An 18871-nucleotide genomic window follows, 5' to 3' on the forward strand; every position below is an offset into this window, starting at 1 on the left:
CAATCCACCTAATTTACACATCTCTGGGATGTGGGAAGAAACCGGAGCACCCGGAGGAAACCCACGCAGACACGGGGAGAACGTGCAAACTCCACACAGACAGTGGCCCAAGCTGGGAATCGAACCCGGGTCCCTGGCGCTGTGAGGTTGCAGTGCTAACCACTGTGCCGCCCCACGTGTGTCCACAGCTTTCACGGCATCAGGTTGAACCCGTAAGGCAGCGAGCTGTGAGATGTGAGGCTTTCAACAACGGTGAAGTGAAGCGAAGTGAGGTAAATGTCTCATTGATTCAGATTGCTGGTAGATGAGTGATGGGGGGGAAGGTGATTTGCGTCGTGTTTGAAGCAGTTGCTGGAATGCTGAGTTTGAAGAATCATTCACTGACCTTGACCTCTCGTGTCAGGCCATTGAGCTCCAGGTCTTCAGGCTAGCATCCTGGCACACTGACCTTCCCGGCTATCCCCTCCCCATTATCTTTTGAGTGTGCGCCCGGAAGGCCTCCAGGCCCCTCCAGGTACCACGACACCCCCCTTTCCACCTCCTCCACCAAGTTCTCCAGTGCAGCATCAGAAGGCCTTGGAGCTCGGTCTCTCCCATGTTGTCCCTCAGCGTTTTCCCAAGTCAGGTTCACTTCCTCCACTGACTGCCTGTCCCAGCCACATCAAACCTCCCCTTTAAGGGGCGCGGGCTGTCGTGATTTACAGTTTTGGACCTTCTGTGGCTCATACAGCCACTGAACTGAATGGTTAGTATTGGCTGCGTGCCGCAATTGTTCTGCTGAACAGACAGATCCAAGTTAGTCTGCGACCTGCATTTCAATCAACGTGCCTCGGTTAATTGTGTCTAACGCAGATAAGGGGAGGAGATGGCGCTGGTGCAGTTCTATTGTCACCGGATTACTCGTCATCCCCGTGAATCCCGGTTCGAATCTCACCATGGCAGATGGCGAAATTTGAATCCAATATAAAAATCTGGAATTAAAAGTCTGATTGTTGTGAAAACCCATCCCTTTCACTCGTGTCCTTTCGAGAAGGGAATCATGCTGGACCTAGAACAATGTGGTTGGCTCCCAATATGTCTCCTGAAATGGCCCAGCAAACCCACTCAGTTCGACAGGCAATTAGGGACGGGCAACAAATGCTGGCCTAGCCTGTGGCATCCACATCCCATTCGTCAATTAAAAATAAAACAAATAAACTGTGCAGCGTTTTTTTTGGGGGGGTTATCAAAATGAGTGCCCATGATCATAGAATCATAACATTTACAGTGCAGAAGGAGGCCACTCGGCCCATCGAGTCTGCACCGGCCCTTGGAAAGAGCACCCTACTTAAGCCCACACCTCCACCCTATCCCAGTAACCCCACCTAACCTTTTTGGACACTAAGGGACAATTTAGCCAGGCCAATCCACCTAATCTGCACATCTTTGGACTTAGGGCAGCACGGTAGCATGGTGGTTAGCGTAAATGCTTCACAGCTCCAGGGTCCCAGGTTCGATTCCCGGCTTGGGTCACTGTCTGTGTGGAGTCTGCACGTCCTCCCCGTGTGTCTGCGTGGGTTTCCTCCGCGTGCTCCGGTTTCCTCCCACAGTCCAAAGATGTGCGGGTTAGGTGGATTGGACATGATAAATTGCCCTTAGTGTCCTTAAAAAGTAAGGTTAAGGGGGGGGGTTGTTGGGTTACGGGTATAGGGTGGATACGTGGGTTTGAGTAGGGTGATCATTGCTCGGCACAACATCGAAGGCCGAAGGGCCTGTTCTGTGCTGTACTGTTCTATGTCTATGTCTATGTGGGAGGAAATGAATGAGATGAAAATGAAAATTGCTTATTGTCACGAGTAAGCTTCAATGAAGTTACTGTGAAAAGCCCCTAGTCGCCACATTCCGGCGCCTGTCCGGGGAGGCTGGTACGGGAATCGAACCGTGCTGCTGGCCTGCTTTCAAAGCCAGCGATTTAGCTGAGTGAGCTAAACCAGCCCCAGAAAACCTCCTAAACCGGAGCCCCCAGAGGAAACCCGCGCAGACACGGGGAGAACGTGCAGACTCTGCACAGACAGTGACCCGAGGCCGGAATTGAAGCCGGGTCCCTGGAGCTGTGAGGCAGCAGTGCTAGCCAATGTTCCACCGTGCCGCCCCCCCCCCCCCCCCCCCCCCCATTATCTCTGCAGATTAATCAGTCAATTGCGGGTGCCGAGATTTGCTTACCTCAATACCCGGCAAAATACTTTGCCATCTTCGGCCAAATGCATCGCTTCTTCATAAAGTGGCAGGTGACACCATGACCCCAGGCCGTAAGTGCTGCCTCGATTGTCTCTGTGTTCGGTAAGCTGTGTGGGCGCATAGGGATGAAAAGGCAAACCATCAGATTCTCTTTCGCTTCTCACAGAACAAGCCACGAGTAGAAAGCAAGAGGAGCAGTTTCAGTGTCAGCCGAGGTTCAGCTGGCTCCGCCCATGGAACCTCCCCCTAACCGGAAGGATAAAGGTTGCTGTTGTGAGCCTGCCTGCCAGTTCATCTCGTCACAGGCAGGCTCTGTTGTAAGGCGATTAAAACCACTGTTCGCTTCTAACCACGTGTCGCGTGAATTGATGGTCTCATCAGTTACATTTGAAAAGGAGGAGATTTATCCCAGTGTTTTGGCCAATATATTTATCCCTTAACCAACATTACTAAACCAGATTATGTGGTCACTATCACATTATCGTTTGTGGGATCTTGCTGAGCAGAGTAGCTCCTGTGTTTCTAACATTACAATTTCACTTCAAAAAGTCAAGTCACCATAATCCCAGATGACCAGAGGCTGCTTTCCCCTTTGAGGTGGTTTAACCTGAGGGTCAGCACACCTCAGACGAGGTTGAGAAGGCGGGGCCTTCATGAATAACCTCGGCCTGTATGGGAATCGAACCCACACTGCTCACCGCAAACCAGATGGCCAGCCAAGTGAGCTAAACCAGCCCGCTGGCTGTTAAGTCTTTCGGGGTGTCCTGATGACTTGAAAGGTGACATAAAAATGCAAGTCTTTTGTTCTGTCAAACGCAGTACCATTCAACGCTGTGACAAAACTGCAACAATACGCCAAGGGATTCGCGAAACATTCAGTCGTCCGAGGGAAGAATTTTCCACTGTTCACCTCTTGTGCGTGGATCTTTACATAGAATTTGCAGGTCGCAGACTAACTTGGTTCTGTCTGCTCAGCAGAAGGAGGCCATTCGGCCCATCAGCTCTGCACCGGCCCTTGGCAAGAGCACCCCACTAAGCTAAGCCCACGCCTCCACCTATCCCCGTAACCCAACCTAATCTTTTGGACACTAAGGGGCAATTCAGCATGGCCAAACCACCTCACCTGCACATCTTTGGACTGTGGGAGGAAACCGGGGCACCCGGAAGAAACCCCACGCAGACACGGGGAGAAAGTGTAAACTCCACGCAGACAGCCACCCAAGGCCGGAATCGAACCCGGTGTCATGATATGCAGACACACACACAATGATATACAGACAAGCAGCTAATGGACACAGAGAACAGGACATGACCAATAAGCAGGCAGGACACTCAGGGGTGGGATCTGACTATAAAAGACACGAGGCACTCACACTCCGCCTCTTTCCACTGATGAACATCTGGAGAGTCAGTCAAGGGTGTTGTTACAATCTCACACCTCCACCACGTGGCTAAGAGCTAGTCTGGTTCAGTCAGACAGAGTAACCACACTTAGGTTAGCAGAGAGTCGAACTCACAGCGAACTGTGCTAACTGTGCTATTAGTTCGATAAACCTGATTGAACTAACTTCAAGGTCTGGAGTATCTTTCCGATCTAAACTGCATCTAGTTGCAGTCAGTGTTATACCAGTGCACCTAACACGACACCCGGGACCCTGGCGCTGTGAGGCAGCAGTGCTAACCACTGTGCCACCCAGCGGTGTTTCCTCACTCTCCACAAATCTGGGCTTGGCTCTGTCCTGGGGGCAGGGGGGGGGGGGGGGGGAGATATCATATTTTACCTTCGAAAAATCGTTCCAATTAGAACCTTCATCAGCCATTAATCTTTCCTTTAAGGACTTGCGCTAATTCCGTTTTGAAATTGAATCGACTCCCACTGTCTTTTCAGGCAATGGGTTTCAGATCATAACACCAATGGAAACTTTTAATTAGAATGCTGGGTCAGGTTGGATTGTCTTAGATTTTTATTTTAAAATGATTCATTTCTCTGCAGTAACCACAGGAACCGTTTGAAAGCTGGATCAGAGTCACTGATGAATTGGAAGCAGCCGCCAGTTTAACTGTTTAAACTTCCATTCACAATTGCGCACCTTTCTCCTCTCCAGCCTTCCAACAGTTCGAGGCGACAGGAACCTTTCTGCGAAAAGCAACTCAGGCCGTGATTAATTTACTTTTTATTAAGTATAAACAGAGGGAGGCTTGTCTAGTGCCAGCTGTCAGAACCAGTCTATTTTCTCCAACGAACGCCGCATTTTTCTTTTAATATAAAGTTAAAGCACCGTGTTCGCACTTTGCTACCAGCCAGACCCCAGGAGCAACAGACGACAGAGTGAAGAGTGGCGGTTGGAATGTGCAGGGTTGCATATCTGACCTCCGACCTGCTTATCAGCCAGAGCCAGATTCTCTGTTTTATCTGTGCTGCGATTTTATTTGCTCCCTCGTTGGCAGCTGCTCCTTGAGCTTCTTATGTCCTGAGCTTTGGAATTTATTCCTTAGAATTTGCTGTTTCTCCACCTCTCTCTCTCTCGTCCTTTGTCATTTCTTAAAAGAAATACTGCCCCAATACCTCTTCAGGTGGCTGGGTGTTAAATCTTGATTGATAACATTCTTGGGAGGCACCGTTACCACATTACCACCTAATAACAATAATCTTTATTGCCACAAGTAGGCTTCCATTAACCGTGCCGCCCACCTCTCCGTCAATGCAAGCTGTTTGTCTTGTTATCGGTGTTGTGGCGATGAATTACACAGGATTAACATCACAGAAACAGATCTTAGAGCCTTGTGCGAATGTTTATTCTCCACACAAGCTCCTCCCTTTCACAAGAAAGGACACCAAGGGATATGGGGATAGTCCAGGAAAATGGTGTTGAGGTAGGTGGGGTTATGGGCGGCATGGTAGCACAGTGGTTAGCATTGATGCTTCACAGCTCCCCAGGGCGCCAGGTTCGATTCCCGGCTTGGGTCACTGTCTGCACATTCTCCCCATGTCTGCGTGGGTTTCCTCCGGGTGCTCCGGTTTCCTCCCACAGTCTAAAGATGTGCAGGTTATGTGGATTGGCCATGATAAATTGCCCCCAGCGTCCAAAACAACGTCAGGTGGGGATATGGGGATAGGGTGGAGGTGTGGGCTTGAGTGGGCTGCTCTTTCCAAGGGCCGGTGCAGACTCGATGGTCCGAATGGCCTCCTTCTGCACTGCAAATTCTATGCTTCTATGAGCCATGATCAAATAGTATGGCGGAGCAAGCTCGAGGATCAAATGGCCCAGCCCTGCTCCTATTTCTTAGCCGGGGTTCTCCCCTACCCGGCGGGGTGGGGGGTCCCGGCGCCGAGGAGTGGCGTGAACCACTCCGGCGTCGCGCCGCCCCAAAGGTGCAGAATCCTCCGCACCTTCAGGGGCTAGGCCGGCACCGGGGTGGTTTGCACCGTGCTGGCCGGCGGGGAAGGGGCTTGACGCCATGCCAACTGATGGCGAAGGGCTTCCGCCGGCCGGCGCGAGTTGACATATGCGCGGGAGCGCCAGCATGTGCTGCCGTCATCCTAGCGCATGCGCAGGGGGTGCCTTATGGTGGTATGACTAGGAGGTTTACGGTACCTATCTGCCATTGGTGCAGAGCACTCGCTGCCCATTGGCTCAGGTCGGTCACGTGCCTCTCTGCTGATTGGTTGAGGCTAGTCAAGTGACTGCTCACCCATTGGCCTAGAGGCAAGTAGTCCCGCCTACGAGGCGGCGTATAAGAACCCGTAGGACCCGGCAGTCGGCCTTTCTCTGTAAGTTGACTGCCGGGCACACAACTAGTTGATTAAAGCCTGATATATGGAACTTCTTCACGACTCGAGTCCAATTGATGGTACATCAATTTAATCAACTAGAATTTTGAAATGGAGCTTCGGGTCAAACCAGACTGCCTCCGCATCAGCCCGCATGCTACAAACGCATCAGCAACTTTTAAACATTGGCTGGCGTGCTTTAACAGCTACCTCTCCACCACAGGCAGCCAACCCACCAAGGAGCAGAAACTCTACATCCTCCACTCGTGCGTGGGCACCTCCGCCTACTCGATGATTGAGGATGAACAAGACTATGCCGCAGCCATGGACCTTCTGAAAGGATATTTTCTCAGGCCTGTTCACCAAGTCTACGCACGGCATCTCCTGGCTACAAGGCAGCAGTTCCCCGGTGAATCCCTTGATGAATTTTATCGGGCCCTCGTTGTCTTGGGGAGAAACTGCGCCTGCCCGCATGTTACTGCGGCAGAACATACGGAACTGGTAATTCGGGATGCCTTCGTTGCAGGCATGCAACCTTCTGCAATACGCCAGCGACTATTAGAAAAAGACACTTTAAGCCTCGCCATGGACCCTCGCATCCTCTCTGTAGGTTGCCGACCGAAACGCCCGCGCATATGCCCCCGGCCGCGCGGCAGCCCCTTGGGCAATGTGGCAGGCAACCCCCCTGTCCCCCGCCAACTCCGACCTCCCCCAGGCCTGCGCTGCGGGGCACCCCGATAAGCTCACGGGGCCCCGCTGTTACTTCTGTGACCTGACCAAGCACCCCCGCCCGCGCTGTCCGGTCCGCTCCACAGTATGTATAGTCCTGGGAAGCTCAATGAGCCTCCTGATGCCCTGTCCCACGGTACCTGCACCAGCGCGCAGATTGACCAACTCCGTACCCTCCACGCGGACCTCTGCCATCCAGGGGTAGCCCGCTTCTATCACTTTATCAAGACCCACAACCGGCCCTACTCCATTGAGGAGGTCAGGACCGTGACCAGGGATTGCCACATTTGCACAGAGTGCGAACCGCACTTCTACCACCCTGAGCAAGCGCATCTGGTAAAGGCGTCCCGACCCTTTGAACGTCTTGGTATGGACTTCAAAGGTCCCCTCCCCTCCAACAACCGCAACACCTACTTCTTCAGTGTTATTGATGAGTACTCCCGCTTCCCTTTCGCCATCCCCTGCCCCGACATGACCACGACAACCGTCATCAAGGCCCTCCTCTCCATCTTCTCCCTGTTTGGTTACCCCGCGTACATCCACAGCGACCGGGGATCCTCCTTTATGAGCGACGAGCTGCGTCAATTCCTGCTCAGCAGGGGCATCGCCTCTAGCAGGGCGACCAGTTATAACCCTCGGGGTAACGGGCAGGTCGAGCGGGAGAATGGCACAGTCTGGAAGACCGTCCTACTGGCCCTACGGTCCAAAGATCTCCCTGTTCCCCATTGGCAAGAAGTCATCCCCGACGCCCTCCATTCAATTCGGTCTCTCCTCTGCACTGCCACAAACCAAACGCCTCATGAACGTCTTCTGGTTTCCCCTAGGAAGTCGTCCTCAGGATCCCCCCTCCTGACCTGGCTGGCCACTCCCGGGCCCATCTTGCTCCGGAAGCATGTGCAGGTGCACAAGTCCGACCCGTTGGTGGAACGAGTCCAGTTACTCCACGCCAACCCGCAGTATGCATACGTGGAGTACCCCGACGGTCGGCAGGACACAGTCTCGCTTCGGGACCTGGCACCCGCCGGCGTGCGGCCCCAACCCCCCACATCAACACCCTCCGCCCAGTCCCACCCCCCCCCCCCCCCCCCCCCCCGGCGCCCCCACAACCCAGCGCTTCATTAGCACTGACCAGGGGTACGGACACAGGATCACGACCGCCACTCCCGGAGTCAAGGACGGCCACCGGCCCGACGTCACCGGCGCCGCTGCGACGGTCCAGCAGAACATCGCAGGCACCCATCAGACTGATCGCGTCGATCTGATGTTCCACTGGACTTTTATCGGACTCCTCGTGTCATTCAGAGTTCCAATGTACAAGTTGCACATTTTTAAAAGTTTTTTTCTATTTGTGTACTGTTCATTGCGTTCATTGTATCTGCACAATCGTCGCGAGCCAGTGGGCAGCCACCATTTACCTCGGTACACCTCGTTCTCTCTAGTCATACCACTAGTCCAACAGCCCCCCCCCCCCTTCTTACGTTCAATTATGTTCTCGAACCAGGAATTTATAGAATCTTATAGCAGAGAAGGGGACCTCTCAATCCATTACACTTGTGCCAATTCTTTGAAAGTCCCACTCTTGCCCACAGTCCTGCTCTTCCCTACAGTCTTGCAGCTTTTAAGGGTTCAAATAATTCAGATAATACCTCCTGTGGGTTGGGGGTGGGGTTTAAAGGGCTGGAAGATTAGAGGCAGACAACCCTCCAGCTCAGTAGCGCCACTGGGGGGTCGGTGGTTCCTGTGAGAATTACACCCATTGGAGACCCGGGATCACAGAGCAACCCAAGCCAGAAGCACATGATGGTGGGAGGGCTTCGCAGCGTGAGGGCTGCGGGGTTGTGGTGGTGTAGGGGGTGAGCAGAAAGGGCAGGAAGGCCCACCTTGCCCAATGCCAGACCCTGCAGTCGCAGGCACTTTTCCGCACAGATTTGTCATACACTCCGCATGGCGACATACCGGCCCAATCCTGGGGTGGGAAGAGGTACCGAACTTGGGCATTAATTGCCCACGTAAGGGCCTCGACTGGCGGCAGGGCAGTAGGCCATCCACAGGCCTTCCTACCACAGATTGAATCGGGGGGGGGGGGGGGGGCGAAAAGGCGGTAGTGTCCCAGCGGGCACCACCCCGTCCGATTAAATGTCCTTCCCACCGCCACACCCACCATGGGGGGAGAGCATAAAATGCAGTCTGTGCACTTTCACAGAGCTGTCTGCTAGATCCTGTTGTGCAAGACTTGGTTTGTGAGTTTTCGCTATTACAATGATCACTATGCTTCAAAAATCACTTTGTTGGTTATAAAGTGTTTTGGGGCAACTTGACATCAGGGGCGGGACCCCCCCGACGGGTCGGAGAATCGCCAGGGGCCGGCGTGAATCCCGCCCCTGCCGTCTCCCGAAGTCTCCGGCACCAGAAATTCGGAGGGGGCTGGAATCACGCTGCGACTGTCGGCGGGCTCCCCCCCCCCCCCCCCCCCATTAAAGTGAATTATGGAGGTCTGTGCCATACCTTTGGGTTGGTCTCAGGAAAGGTGAGTGAAACATCAAGATGTCATTAAATAAGGGAGCTCTTGGGGGAAATAAAAAGTAGAACTGATTTTATAATAATGGGGTTATGTCCCCACATGTGCGTAAAAATGAAGGTGTTTCACTCTGGACTTTCCATAAGGAAGTTCTGAGTGATTATCCTATCTGCAGGGGGCTGGCAGGGCCCGGAATGCTTCTCACAGCTCTGGCTGCGGGTACGGGGCCCTGCACTTCCGGTCGGAGTCCGCGCATGCGTGTGGCCGCCCCATGCGACACGGCGGACGCGGACCGCGGAGCGGCACCAAAAATGTGGGCCCCCCCCCCCGAGATCGCACGCGCCCGTGGGCCCATGACTCCCGATGGCTCCCCGGCCATTCATGAGGCCCCCCCCCACGGTGAACGATCCCCCCACCAGGCCGATAGGTGGTTAGAACCACACCGTCGGGAACTCGGCCAGTAGTGTGCGGAGAATCGCGGGAGGGCCTCTGTCAATGGCCCCTAGCCGCACCGCGTAGTTTGCACGCACGCCCACGATTCACGAGCGATTCTCCAGGGACCTGAGAATCACGGGAGCGGGACCGCTCCGAATTTCCAGGTTGACGACTATTCTCCCCCCCCTGCGCCGAAAAGGCTCGGAGAATCCAGCCTCAGGTCTTTGCAAGCTAGTGTGAAATTAGAGGGGCTTGCATTGTTTAACCTCTCCTTTACAAGAAAGTTTGTTTGTGTTTAAAACAGCGATCCTTTGTGGCGCAGGTTTCTGAGATAATTGCTGGATGTTTGTGTTTTGTCTTCAGAGTTTGATGGTCCCTCAAGGATCATAGCATCGTCATTATTATTATTATATTATTATGTTCATCAGCAAACCAGCTTCGCTAAAGGCAGATTATCTGTCGCTATTTCATTGTTGCGCCGTGCGTGAATTGGTTGCCACATTTCCACCCTTCCAGCAGTGAGTGCGGGCGAGATTCTCTGGCCTCCCCGCCCGCGGTGTGTTTCTCGATGGCGGGAATCGTCTGGTCCCGCCACTGTCAATCCCCCCCCCCCCCCCCCCCCCCCCAGTCCGCTGGGAAACCCGTGTCAGGAAGAAACCTGCCAACAGCTGGAAGACCTCACCCCTCACTTAGTATTTAATTGGCTGTAAAGCATTTAGGGACATTCAAAGGATGTGAAAGGTGTTTCTATAAAGGCACATTCACAAAGATTCTTTTTAAAGGCTGCACTGTGGTTTGCCAGAAACCTACCGAATAGAATTACTCCGCTGGGAGCTGTGGTATCGTTTGAGTGGCAGTTTCCATTCAGATGCTGTTTCCTCTTTGCATAACACAGTAATCAGAAACAGGTGATGGGATGTCAAATTCAATTGAAAACTGACCCAGGTATTTTTCTCTTCCGGCACTAAATGCAGATGCATCTATCCCTGATTTCAGAAGCTTAACAATGCACATGGGCACGATTCTCCGCTCCCCACGCCGGGTGGGAGAATCGTGGGAGGGCCGCTCTGGCACCCCCCGCGATTCTCCCCCCCCCCCCCCCCCCACGCTGCTCGGAGAATCGCTGGATGGGCCGAGCGGCCTGACAGCCCCGACAGGTTCACGCCGGCGGCAACCACACCTGGTCGCTGCCGGCGTGACAATCGCGCGACAGGTAAGTGTGGGGCCTGTGGGGAGCGGAGAGAGGATCGAGTACCACGGCCGTGCTCGTGTGGGGTGACTAGACCGTGATCGGTGCCCACCGACCATCGGGCCGGCGTCTCGAAGCGACGCACTCTTTCCCCTCCGCCGCCCCGCAAGATCAAGCCGCCACGTCTTGCGGGGCAGCAGAGGGGAAGACGGCAACCGCGCATGCGCGGGTTGGAGCCGGCCAACCTGCGCATGCGCGGCTGACATCACTTAGGTGCCGCCGGCCGCGTCATTCTCGGCGTGCCGTTCTGACGCAAGCGTCAAGGCCCGGCGACCGGGTTTCTCACAACGCCGCTCCTAGCCCTCTTGTGGGGGGGGGGGGGGGGGGGAGAGAATAGGGGGCGAGGAGCAGCCCATTTGTACTTAAAAACCTTGATGCACCCAGTTTGATTTCACTCATTGCCCTCATTCCATTTAACGGCCCAGTAAGACATTTCAAATGTGATCCCTGGATCATCAGGCATCGGCACAGGAAGATCCCAAGAAATGTATGCATTCACAGCGCTCCCATTGCCTTTCTCCAACCTTCCATATTCATTAACTAACTTAGCCCCATCGTGACCACCTACCAATGAAAAGATGTTTTCTGCTAGGGCTTCCTTTGGATCTGCTTTTCACAGATTCGGCCGTAGAGAAGGTGGCGCGGTGGTAATGCCAGTGGGTTAATAACATAGAGGACCAGGTTAATGCTCTGGGGACAGGGGTTCAAATCCAAACAGGACAGTTGGCGGAATTTAAATTCAATGAATAAATACGGAATTCATAACTATTCTCCTTCATGGTGACCATGACAACTATCACCAATTAACATTAAAAAACGCATCTGGTTATGGAAGGAAATCTACCCTCCTTACCGGGTCTGGCTTACATGTGACTCTAGAGCCGCAGCAATATGGTTGACTCCAAAATGGCTGCCAAAATGGCCGAGAAAGCCCCTCAGTTTCAGGGCAATTAGGGATGGGCAACAAATGCTGGCCTTGCCTGACACATCCACATCCCAGGGAAGGAAAAAAGGCTGGGGTCAGTCTCCAGGAGTGTGTCACTCTCTACAGGGGGCCCCTGGAATGTGCCAAGTTTCAGGTTTTCTTATGGATGCCAAAGATTGGACCATTAAATGTAAATGAGCTCAATCGCCTTGATGCATGTTATCATCCCCAAGTGTATGTGTAGATTGAAATCAAAATGGGTGCATATTTCCCATGGGCCTCCCTTCTATTATTCACGGTTTTTTAAATACACTGTGCATTGCTAAACTTCTGAAATCGGGATAGTGGTGTCTATATTCAGCCCCAAGATAAAAAGTGCATGGGTCAGATTTCAATTGAACGCGACATCCCATCACCTGTTCCTGGTTACCGTGTTGTAGAACCTGCAAATAGCACGTGAAACAAGACTGCCACTCAAAGAATTTTGGTGCTCACAGCAGACCAATTATAGTTGGATCAGGTTCACGCAAACCCAAGCACGGCCAATGAACTGATATCTTCATCAAAATAGTGCGCCTCATTCAGTTCATTAATGGAATGTGTTAATATTTACAGGGGGCACCCAGGGCGGTGATAATATTTACAGGGCGTCCCAGTGAGTGTGTTGAAACGTACAGGGGGTCCCAGTGAGTGTGTTGAAACGTACAGGGGGTCCCAGTGAGTGTGTTGAAACGTACAGGGGGTCCCAGTGAGTGTGTTGAAACGTACAGGGGGTCCCAGTGAGTGTGTTGAAACGTACAGGGGGTCCCAGTGAGTGTGTTGAAACTTACAGGGCATCCCAGTGAGTGTGTTGAAATGTACAGGGGGTCCCAGTGAGTGTGTTGAAACGTACAGGGGGTCCCAGTGAGTGTGTTGAAACGTACAGGGGGTCCCAGTGAGTGTGTTGAAACGTACAGGGGGTCCCAGTGAGTGTGTTGAAACGTACAGGGCATCCCAGTGAGTGTGTTGAAACGTACAGGGGGTCCCAGTGAGTGTGTTGAAACGTACAGGGGGTCCCAGAGTGTGCAATATTCGCCGAGCTACCCAGGAGTGCGTCTTGTTCATTTGGAGTACCCGTCAATGTATTAACATTTACATGGGTTCCCAGGAGTGTATTATTATTTACAGAGGGTTTTTAGGAGAGTATTAATATTTAAGGGGGTGTGGAGTGTGTTAATATTTACAGAGAGTGTGGTGTGTGTTAATATTTACAGGGGATGTGGAGTGTGTTAATATTTACAGGGGATGTGGAGTGTGTTAATATTTACAGGGAGTGTGGAGTGTGTTAATATTTATGGAGAGTGTGGAGTGTGTTAATATTTACAGGGAGTGTGGAGTGTGTTAATATTTACAGGGGATGTGGAGTGTGTTAATATTTACAGGGAGTGTGGAGTGTGTTAATATTTACAGGGAGTGTGGAGTGTGTTAATATTTATGGAGAGTGTGGAGTGTGTTAATATTTACAGGGAGTGTGGAGTGTGTTAATATTTACAGGGGATGTGGAGTGTGTTAATGTTTACAGGGAGTGTGGAGTGTGTTAATATTTATGGAGAGTGTGGAGTGTGTTAATATTTACAGGGTGTGTGGAGTGTGTTAATATTTACAGGGAGTGTGGAGTGTGTTAATATTTATGGAGAGTGTGGAGTGTGTTCATATTTACAGGCAGTGTGGAGTGTGTTAATATTTACAGGGGATGTGGAGTGTGTTAATGTTTACAGGGAGTGTGGAGTGTGTTAATATTTATGGAGAGTGTGGAGTGTGTTAATATTTACAGGGTGTGTGGAGTGTGTTAATATTTACAGGGAGTGTGGAGTGTGTTAATATTTATGGAGAGTGTGGAGTGTGTTCATATTTACAGGCAGTGTGGAGTGTGTTAATATTTACAGGGAGTGTGGAGTGTGTTAATATTTACAGGGAGTGTGGAGTGTGTTAATATTTATGGAGAGTGTGGAGTGTGTTAATATTTACAGGGAGTGTGGAGTGTGTTAATATTTATGGAGAGTGTGGAGTGTGTTAATATTTATAGAGTGTGCAGTGTGTTAATATTTACAGGGAGTGTGGAGTGTGTTAATATTTACAGGGAGTGTGGAGTGTGTTAATATTTACAGAGAGTGTGGAGTGTGTTCATATTTACAGGCAGTGTGCAGTGTGTTAATATTTACAGAGAGTGTGGAGTGTGTTAATATTTACAGGGAGTGTGGAGTGTGTTAATATTTACAGGGAGTGTGGAGTGTGTTAATATTTACAGGGAGTGTGGAGTGTGTTATTATTTACAGGGAGTGTGGAGTGTGTTAATATTTACAGGGGGTGTGGGGTGTGTTAATATTTATGGAGAGTGTGGAGAGTGTTAATATTTACAGGGAGTGTGGAGTGCGTTAATATTTATGGAGAGTGTGGAGTGTGTTAATATTTACAGGGGGTTCCCAGGTGTGTGTCAAAATTTAGATGCAGTTCCGAGTTGTGTGTTAGTATTTACAGGGAGTTCCCAGGTGTGTGTTAATATTTACAGGGAGTTCCCAGGTGTGTGTTAGTATTTACAGAGAGTTCCCAGGTGTGTGTTAGTATTTACAGGGTGTTCCCAGGTGTGTGTTAGTATTTACAGGGAGTTCCCAGGTGTGTGTTAATATTTACAGGGTGTTCCGAGGTGTGTGTTAATATTTACAGGGAGTTCCCAGGTGTGTTAGTATTTACAGGGAGTTCCCAGGTGTGTGTTAATATTTACAGGGAGTTCCCAGGTGTGTGTTAATATTTACAGGAAGTTCCCAGGTGTGTGTTAATATTTACAGGGAGTTCCCAGGTGTGTGTTAATATTTACCGGAGGTTCCCAGGTGTGTGTTAATATTTACAGGGAGTTCCCAGGTGTGTGTTAATATTTACAGGGAGTTCCAAGGTGTGTGTTAATATTTACAGGAAGTTCCCAGGTGTGTGTATTTACAGAGAGTTCCCAGGTGTGTGTTAATATTCAAGGGGAGTTCCCAGGTGTGTGTTAGTATTTAGAGGGAGTTCCCAGGTGTGTTAATATTTACAGGGTGTTCCCAGGTGTGTGTTAATATTTAGAGGGTGTTCCGAGGTGTGTGTTAATATTTACAGGGAGTTCCCAGGTGTGTGTTTGTATTTACAGGGAGTTCCCACGTGTGTGTTAGTATTTACAGGGTGTTCCCAGGTGTGTGTTAATATTTACCGGGTGTTCCCAGGTGTGTGTTAGTATTTACAGGGGGTCCCCAGATGTGCGTTTTATTGACAGGGAGTTCCCAGGTGTGTGTTAATTTTTACAGGGGGTCCCCAGGTGTGTGTTAATATTTACAGGGAGTTCCCAGGTGTTTATTAATATTTACAGGGTGTTCCCAGATGTGTGTTAGTATTTACAGGGAGTTCCCAGGTGTGTGTTGGTATTTACAGGGAGTTCCCAGGTGTGTGTTAATATTTACCGGGTGTTCCCAGGTGTGTGTTAATATTTACAGAGAGTTCCCAGGTGTGTGTTAGTATTTACAGGGTGTTCCCAGGTGTGTGTTAGTATTTACAGGGAGTTCCCAGGTGTGTGTTAATATTTACAGGGGGTCCCCAGGTGTGTGTTAATATTTACAGGGAGTTCCCAGGTGTGTTAATATTTACAGGGAGTTCCCAGGTGTGTGTTAATATTTACAGGGGGTCCCCAGGTGTGTGTTAGTATTTACAGGGGGTCCCCAGGTGTGTGTTAGTATTTACAGGGGGTCCCCAGGTGTGTGTCAGTATTTACAGGGTGTTCCGAGTTGTGTGTTAGTATTTACAGGGTGTTCCCAGGTGTGTGTTAATACTTACAGGGGGTTCCCAGGTGTGTGTCAAAATTTAGATGCAGTTCCGAGTTGTGTGTTAGTATTTACAGGGAGTTCCCAGGTGTGTGTTAGTATTTACAGGGTGTTCCCAGGTGTGTGTTAATATTTACAGAGAGTTCCCAAGTGTGTGTTAATATTAAGAGGGAGTTCCCAGGTGTGTGTTAATATTTACAGGGAGTTCCCAGGTGTGTGTTAGTATTTACAGGGGGTCCCCAGGTGTGTGTTTTATTGACAGGGAGTTCCCAGGTGTGTGTTAGTATTTACAGGAAGTTCCCAGGTGTGTGTTTTATTGACAGGGAATTCCCAGGTGTGTGTTAATATTTAGAGGGAGTTCCCAGGTGTGTGTTAATATTTACAGGGAGTTCCCAGGCATGTGTCAGTATTTACATGCAGTTCCGAGGTGTGTGTTGGTATTTACAGGGCGTTACCAGGTGTGTGTTAGTATTTACAGGGGGTCCCCAGGTGTGTGTTTTATTGACAGTGAATTCCCAGGTGTGTGTTAATATTTACAGGGGGTCCCCAGGTGTGTGTTAGTATTTACAGGAAGTTCCCAGGTGTGTGGTAGTATTTACAGGGAGTTCCCAGGTGTGTGTAAGTATTTACATGCAGTTCCGAGGTGTGTGTTAGTATTTACAGGGAGTTCCCAGGTGTGTGGTAGTATTTACAGGGAGTTCCCAGGTGTGTGTAAGTATTTACATGCAGTTCCGAGGTGTGTGTTGGTATTTACAGGGCGTTACCAGGTGTGTGTTAATATTTACAGGGTGTTCCTAGGTGTGTGTTAATATTTACAGGGTGTTCCCAGGTGTGTGTTAATATTTACAGGGAGTTCCCAGGTGTGTGTTAATATTTACAGGGAGTTCCCAGGTGTGTGTTAATATTTACAGAGAGTTCCCAGGTGTGTGTTAATATTTAGAGGGTGTTCCGAGGTGTGTGTTAATATTTACAGGGAGTTCCCAGGTGTGTTAATATTTACAGGGAGTTCCCAGGTGTGTGTTAATATTTACAGAGAGTTCCCAGGTGTGTGTTAATATTTACAGGGAGTTCCCAGGTGTGTGTTAATATTTACAGGAAGTTCCCAGGTGTGTGTTAATATTTACAGGGAGTTCCCAGGTGTGTGTTAATATTTAGAGGGTGTTCCGAGGTGTGTGTTGATATTTACAGGGAGTTCCCAGGTGTGTGTTAATATTTACAGAGAGTTCCCAGGTGTGTGTTAATATTTAGAGGGTGTTCCGAGGTGTGTGTTAATATTTACAGGGAGTTCCCAGGTGTGTTAATATTTACAGGGAGTTCCCAGGTGTGTTAATATTTACAGGAAGTTCGCAGGTGTGTGTTAATATTTACAGGGAGTTCCCAGGTGTGTGTTAATATTTACAGGGTGTTCCCATGTGTGTGTTAATATTTACAGGGAGTTCCCAGGTGTGTGTTGATATTTACAGGGAGTTCCCAGGTGTGTGTTAATATTTACAGGGTGTTCCCAGGTGTGTGTTAATATTTACAGGGAGTTCCCAGGTGTGTGTTAATATTTACAGGGTGTTCCCAGGTGTGTGTTAATATTTACAGGGTGTCCCAGGTGTGTTAATATTTACAGGAAGTTCGCAGGTGTGTGTTAGTATTTACAGGAAGTTCCCAGGTATGCGTCAGTATTTACAGGGAGTTCCCAGGTGTGTGTCAGTATTTACATGCAGTTCCGAGGTGTGTGTTGGTATTTACAGGGCGTTACCAGGTGTGTGTTAGTATTTACATGCCCCCAGGTGTGTGTTAATATTTACAGGGTGTTCCCAGGTGTGTGTTAATATTTACAGGGAGTTCCCAGGTGTGTGTTAATATTTACAGGGTGTTCCGAGGTGTGTGTTAATATTTACAGGGAGTTCCCAGGTGTGTTAGTATTTACAGGGAGTTCCCGGGTGTGTGTTAATATTTACAGGGAGTTCCCAGGTGTGTGTTAATATTTACAGGAAGTTCCCAGGTGTGTGTTAATATTTACAGGGAGTTCCCAGGTGTGTGTTAATATTTACCGGAGGTTCCCAGGTGTGTGTTAATATTTACAGGGAGTTCCCAGGTGTGTGTTAATATTTACAGGGAGTTCCAAGGTGTGTGTTAATATTTACAGGAAGTTCCCAGGTGTGTGTATTTACAGAGCGTTCCCAGGTGTGTGTTAATATTCAAGGGGAGTTCCCAGGTGTGTGTTAGTATTTAGAGGGAGTTCCCAGGTGTGTTAATATTTACAGGGTGTTCCCAGGTGTGTGTTAATATTTAGAGGGTGTTCCGAGGTGTGTGTTAATATTTACAGGGAGTTCCCAGGTGTGTGTTAATATTTACAGGGAGTTCCCAGGTGTTTGTTAATATTTACAGGGAGTTCCCAGGTGTGTGTTTGTATTTACAGGGAGTTCCCACGTGTGTGTTAGTATTTACAGGGTGTTCCCAGGTGTGTGTTAATATTTACAGGGTGTTCCCAGGTGTGTGTTAGTATTTACAGGGGGACCCCAGATGTGCGTTTTATTGACAGGGAGTTCCCAGGTGTTTGTTAATATTTACAGGGTGTTCCCAGATGTGTGTTAGTATTTACAGGGAGTTCCCAGGTGTTTGTTAATATTTACAGGGTGTTCCCAGATGTGTGTTAGTATTTACAGGGAGTTCCCAGGTGTGTGTTGGTATTTACAGGGAGTTCCCAGGTGTGTGTTAATATTTACCGGGTGTTCCCAGGTGTGTGTTAATATTTACAGAGAGTTCCCAGGTGTGTGTTAATATTTACAGGGAGTTCCCAGGTGTGTTAATATTTACAGGAAGTTCCCAGGTGTGTGTTAGTATTTACAGGAAGTTCCCAGGTATGCGTCAATATTTATAGGGAGTTCCCAGGTGTGTGTCAGTATTTACATGCAGTTCCGAGGTGTGTGTTGGTATTTACAGGGCGTTACCAGGTGTGTGTTAGTATTTACAGGAAGTTCCCAGGTGTGTGTTAATATTTACAGGGAGTTCCCAGGTGTGTTAATATTTACAGGGAGTTCCCAGGTGTGTGTTAATATTTACAGGGAGTTCCCAGGTGTGTTAATATTTACAGAGAGTTCCCAGGTGTGTGTTAGTATTTACAGGGAGTTCCCAGGTGTGTGTTAATATTTACAGGGAGTTCCCAGGTGTGTGTTTGTATTTACAGGGAGTTCCCACGTGTGTGTTAGTA

The 18871-nt window shown here is 49.8% G+C and overlaps 1 protein-coding gene across 1 annotated transcript in view; it reads right to left on the reverse strand.

Annotated features, from left to right (window-relative positions):
- The window catches only part of miga1 (mitoguardin 1), a 145593-nt gene that overhangs the window by 28421 nt on the left and 98301 nt on the right, over positions 1–18871 (reverse strand). Inside the window, 1 exon segment of the mRNA XM_038793747.1 lies at positions 2203–2324. Within this exon segment, the coding sequence (XP_038649675.1) occupies positions 2203–2324 (122 nt within the window).

The sequence above is a fragment of the Scyliorhinus canicula genome, chromosome 4 (assembly GCF_902713615.1).
Source record: "Scyliorhinus canicula chromosome 4, sScyCan1.1, whole genome shotgun sequence".
NCBI classification, from domain to species: domain Eukaryota; kingdom Metazoa; phylum Chordata; class Chondrichthyes; order Carcharhiniformes; family Scyliorhinidae; genus Scyliorhinus; species Scyliorhinus canicula.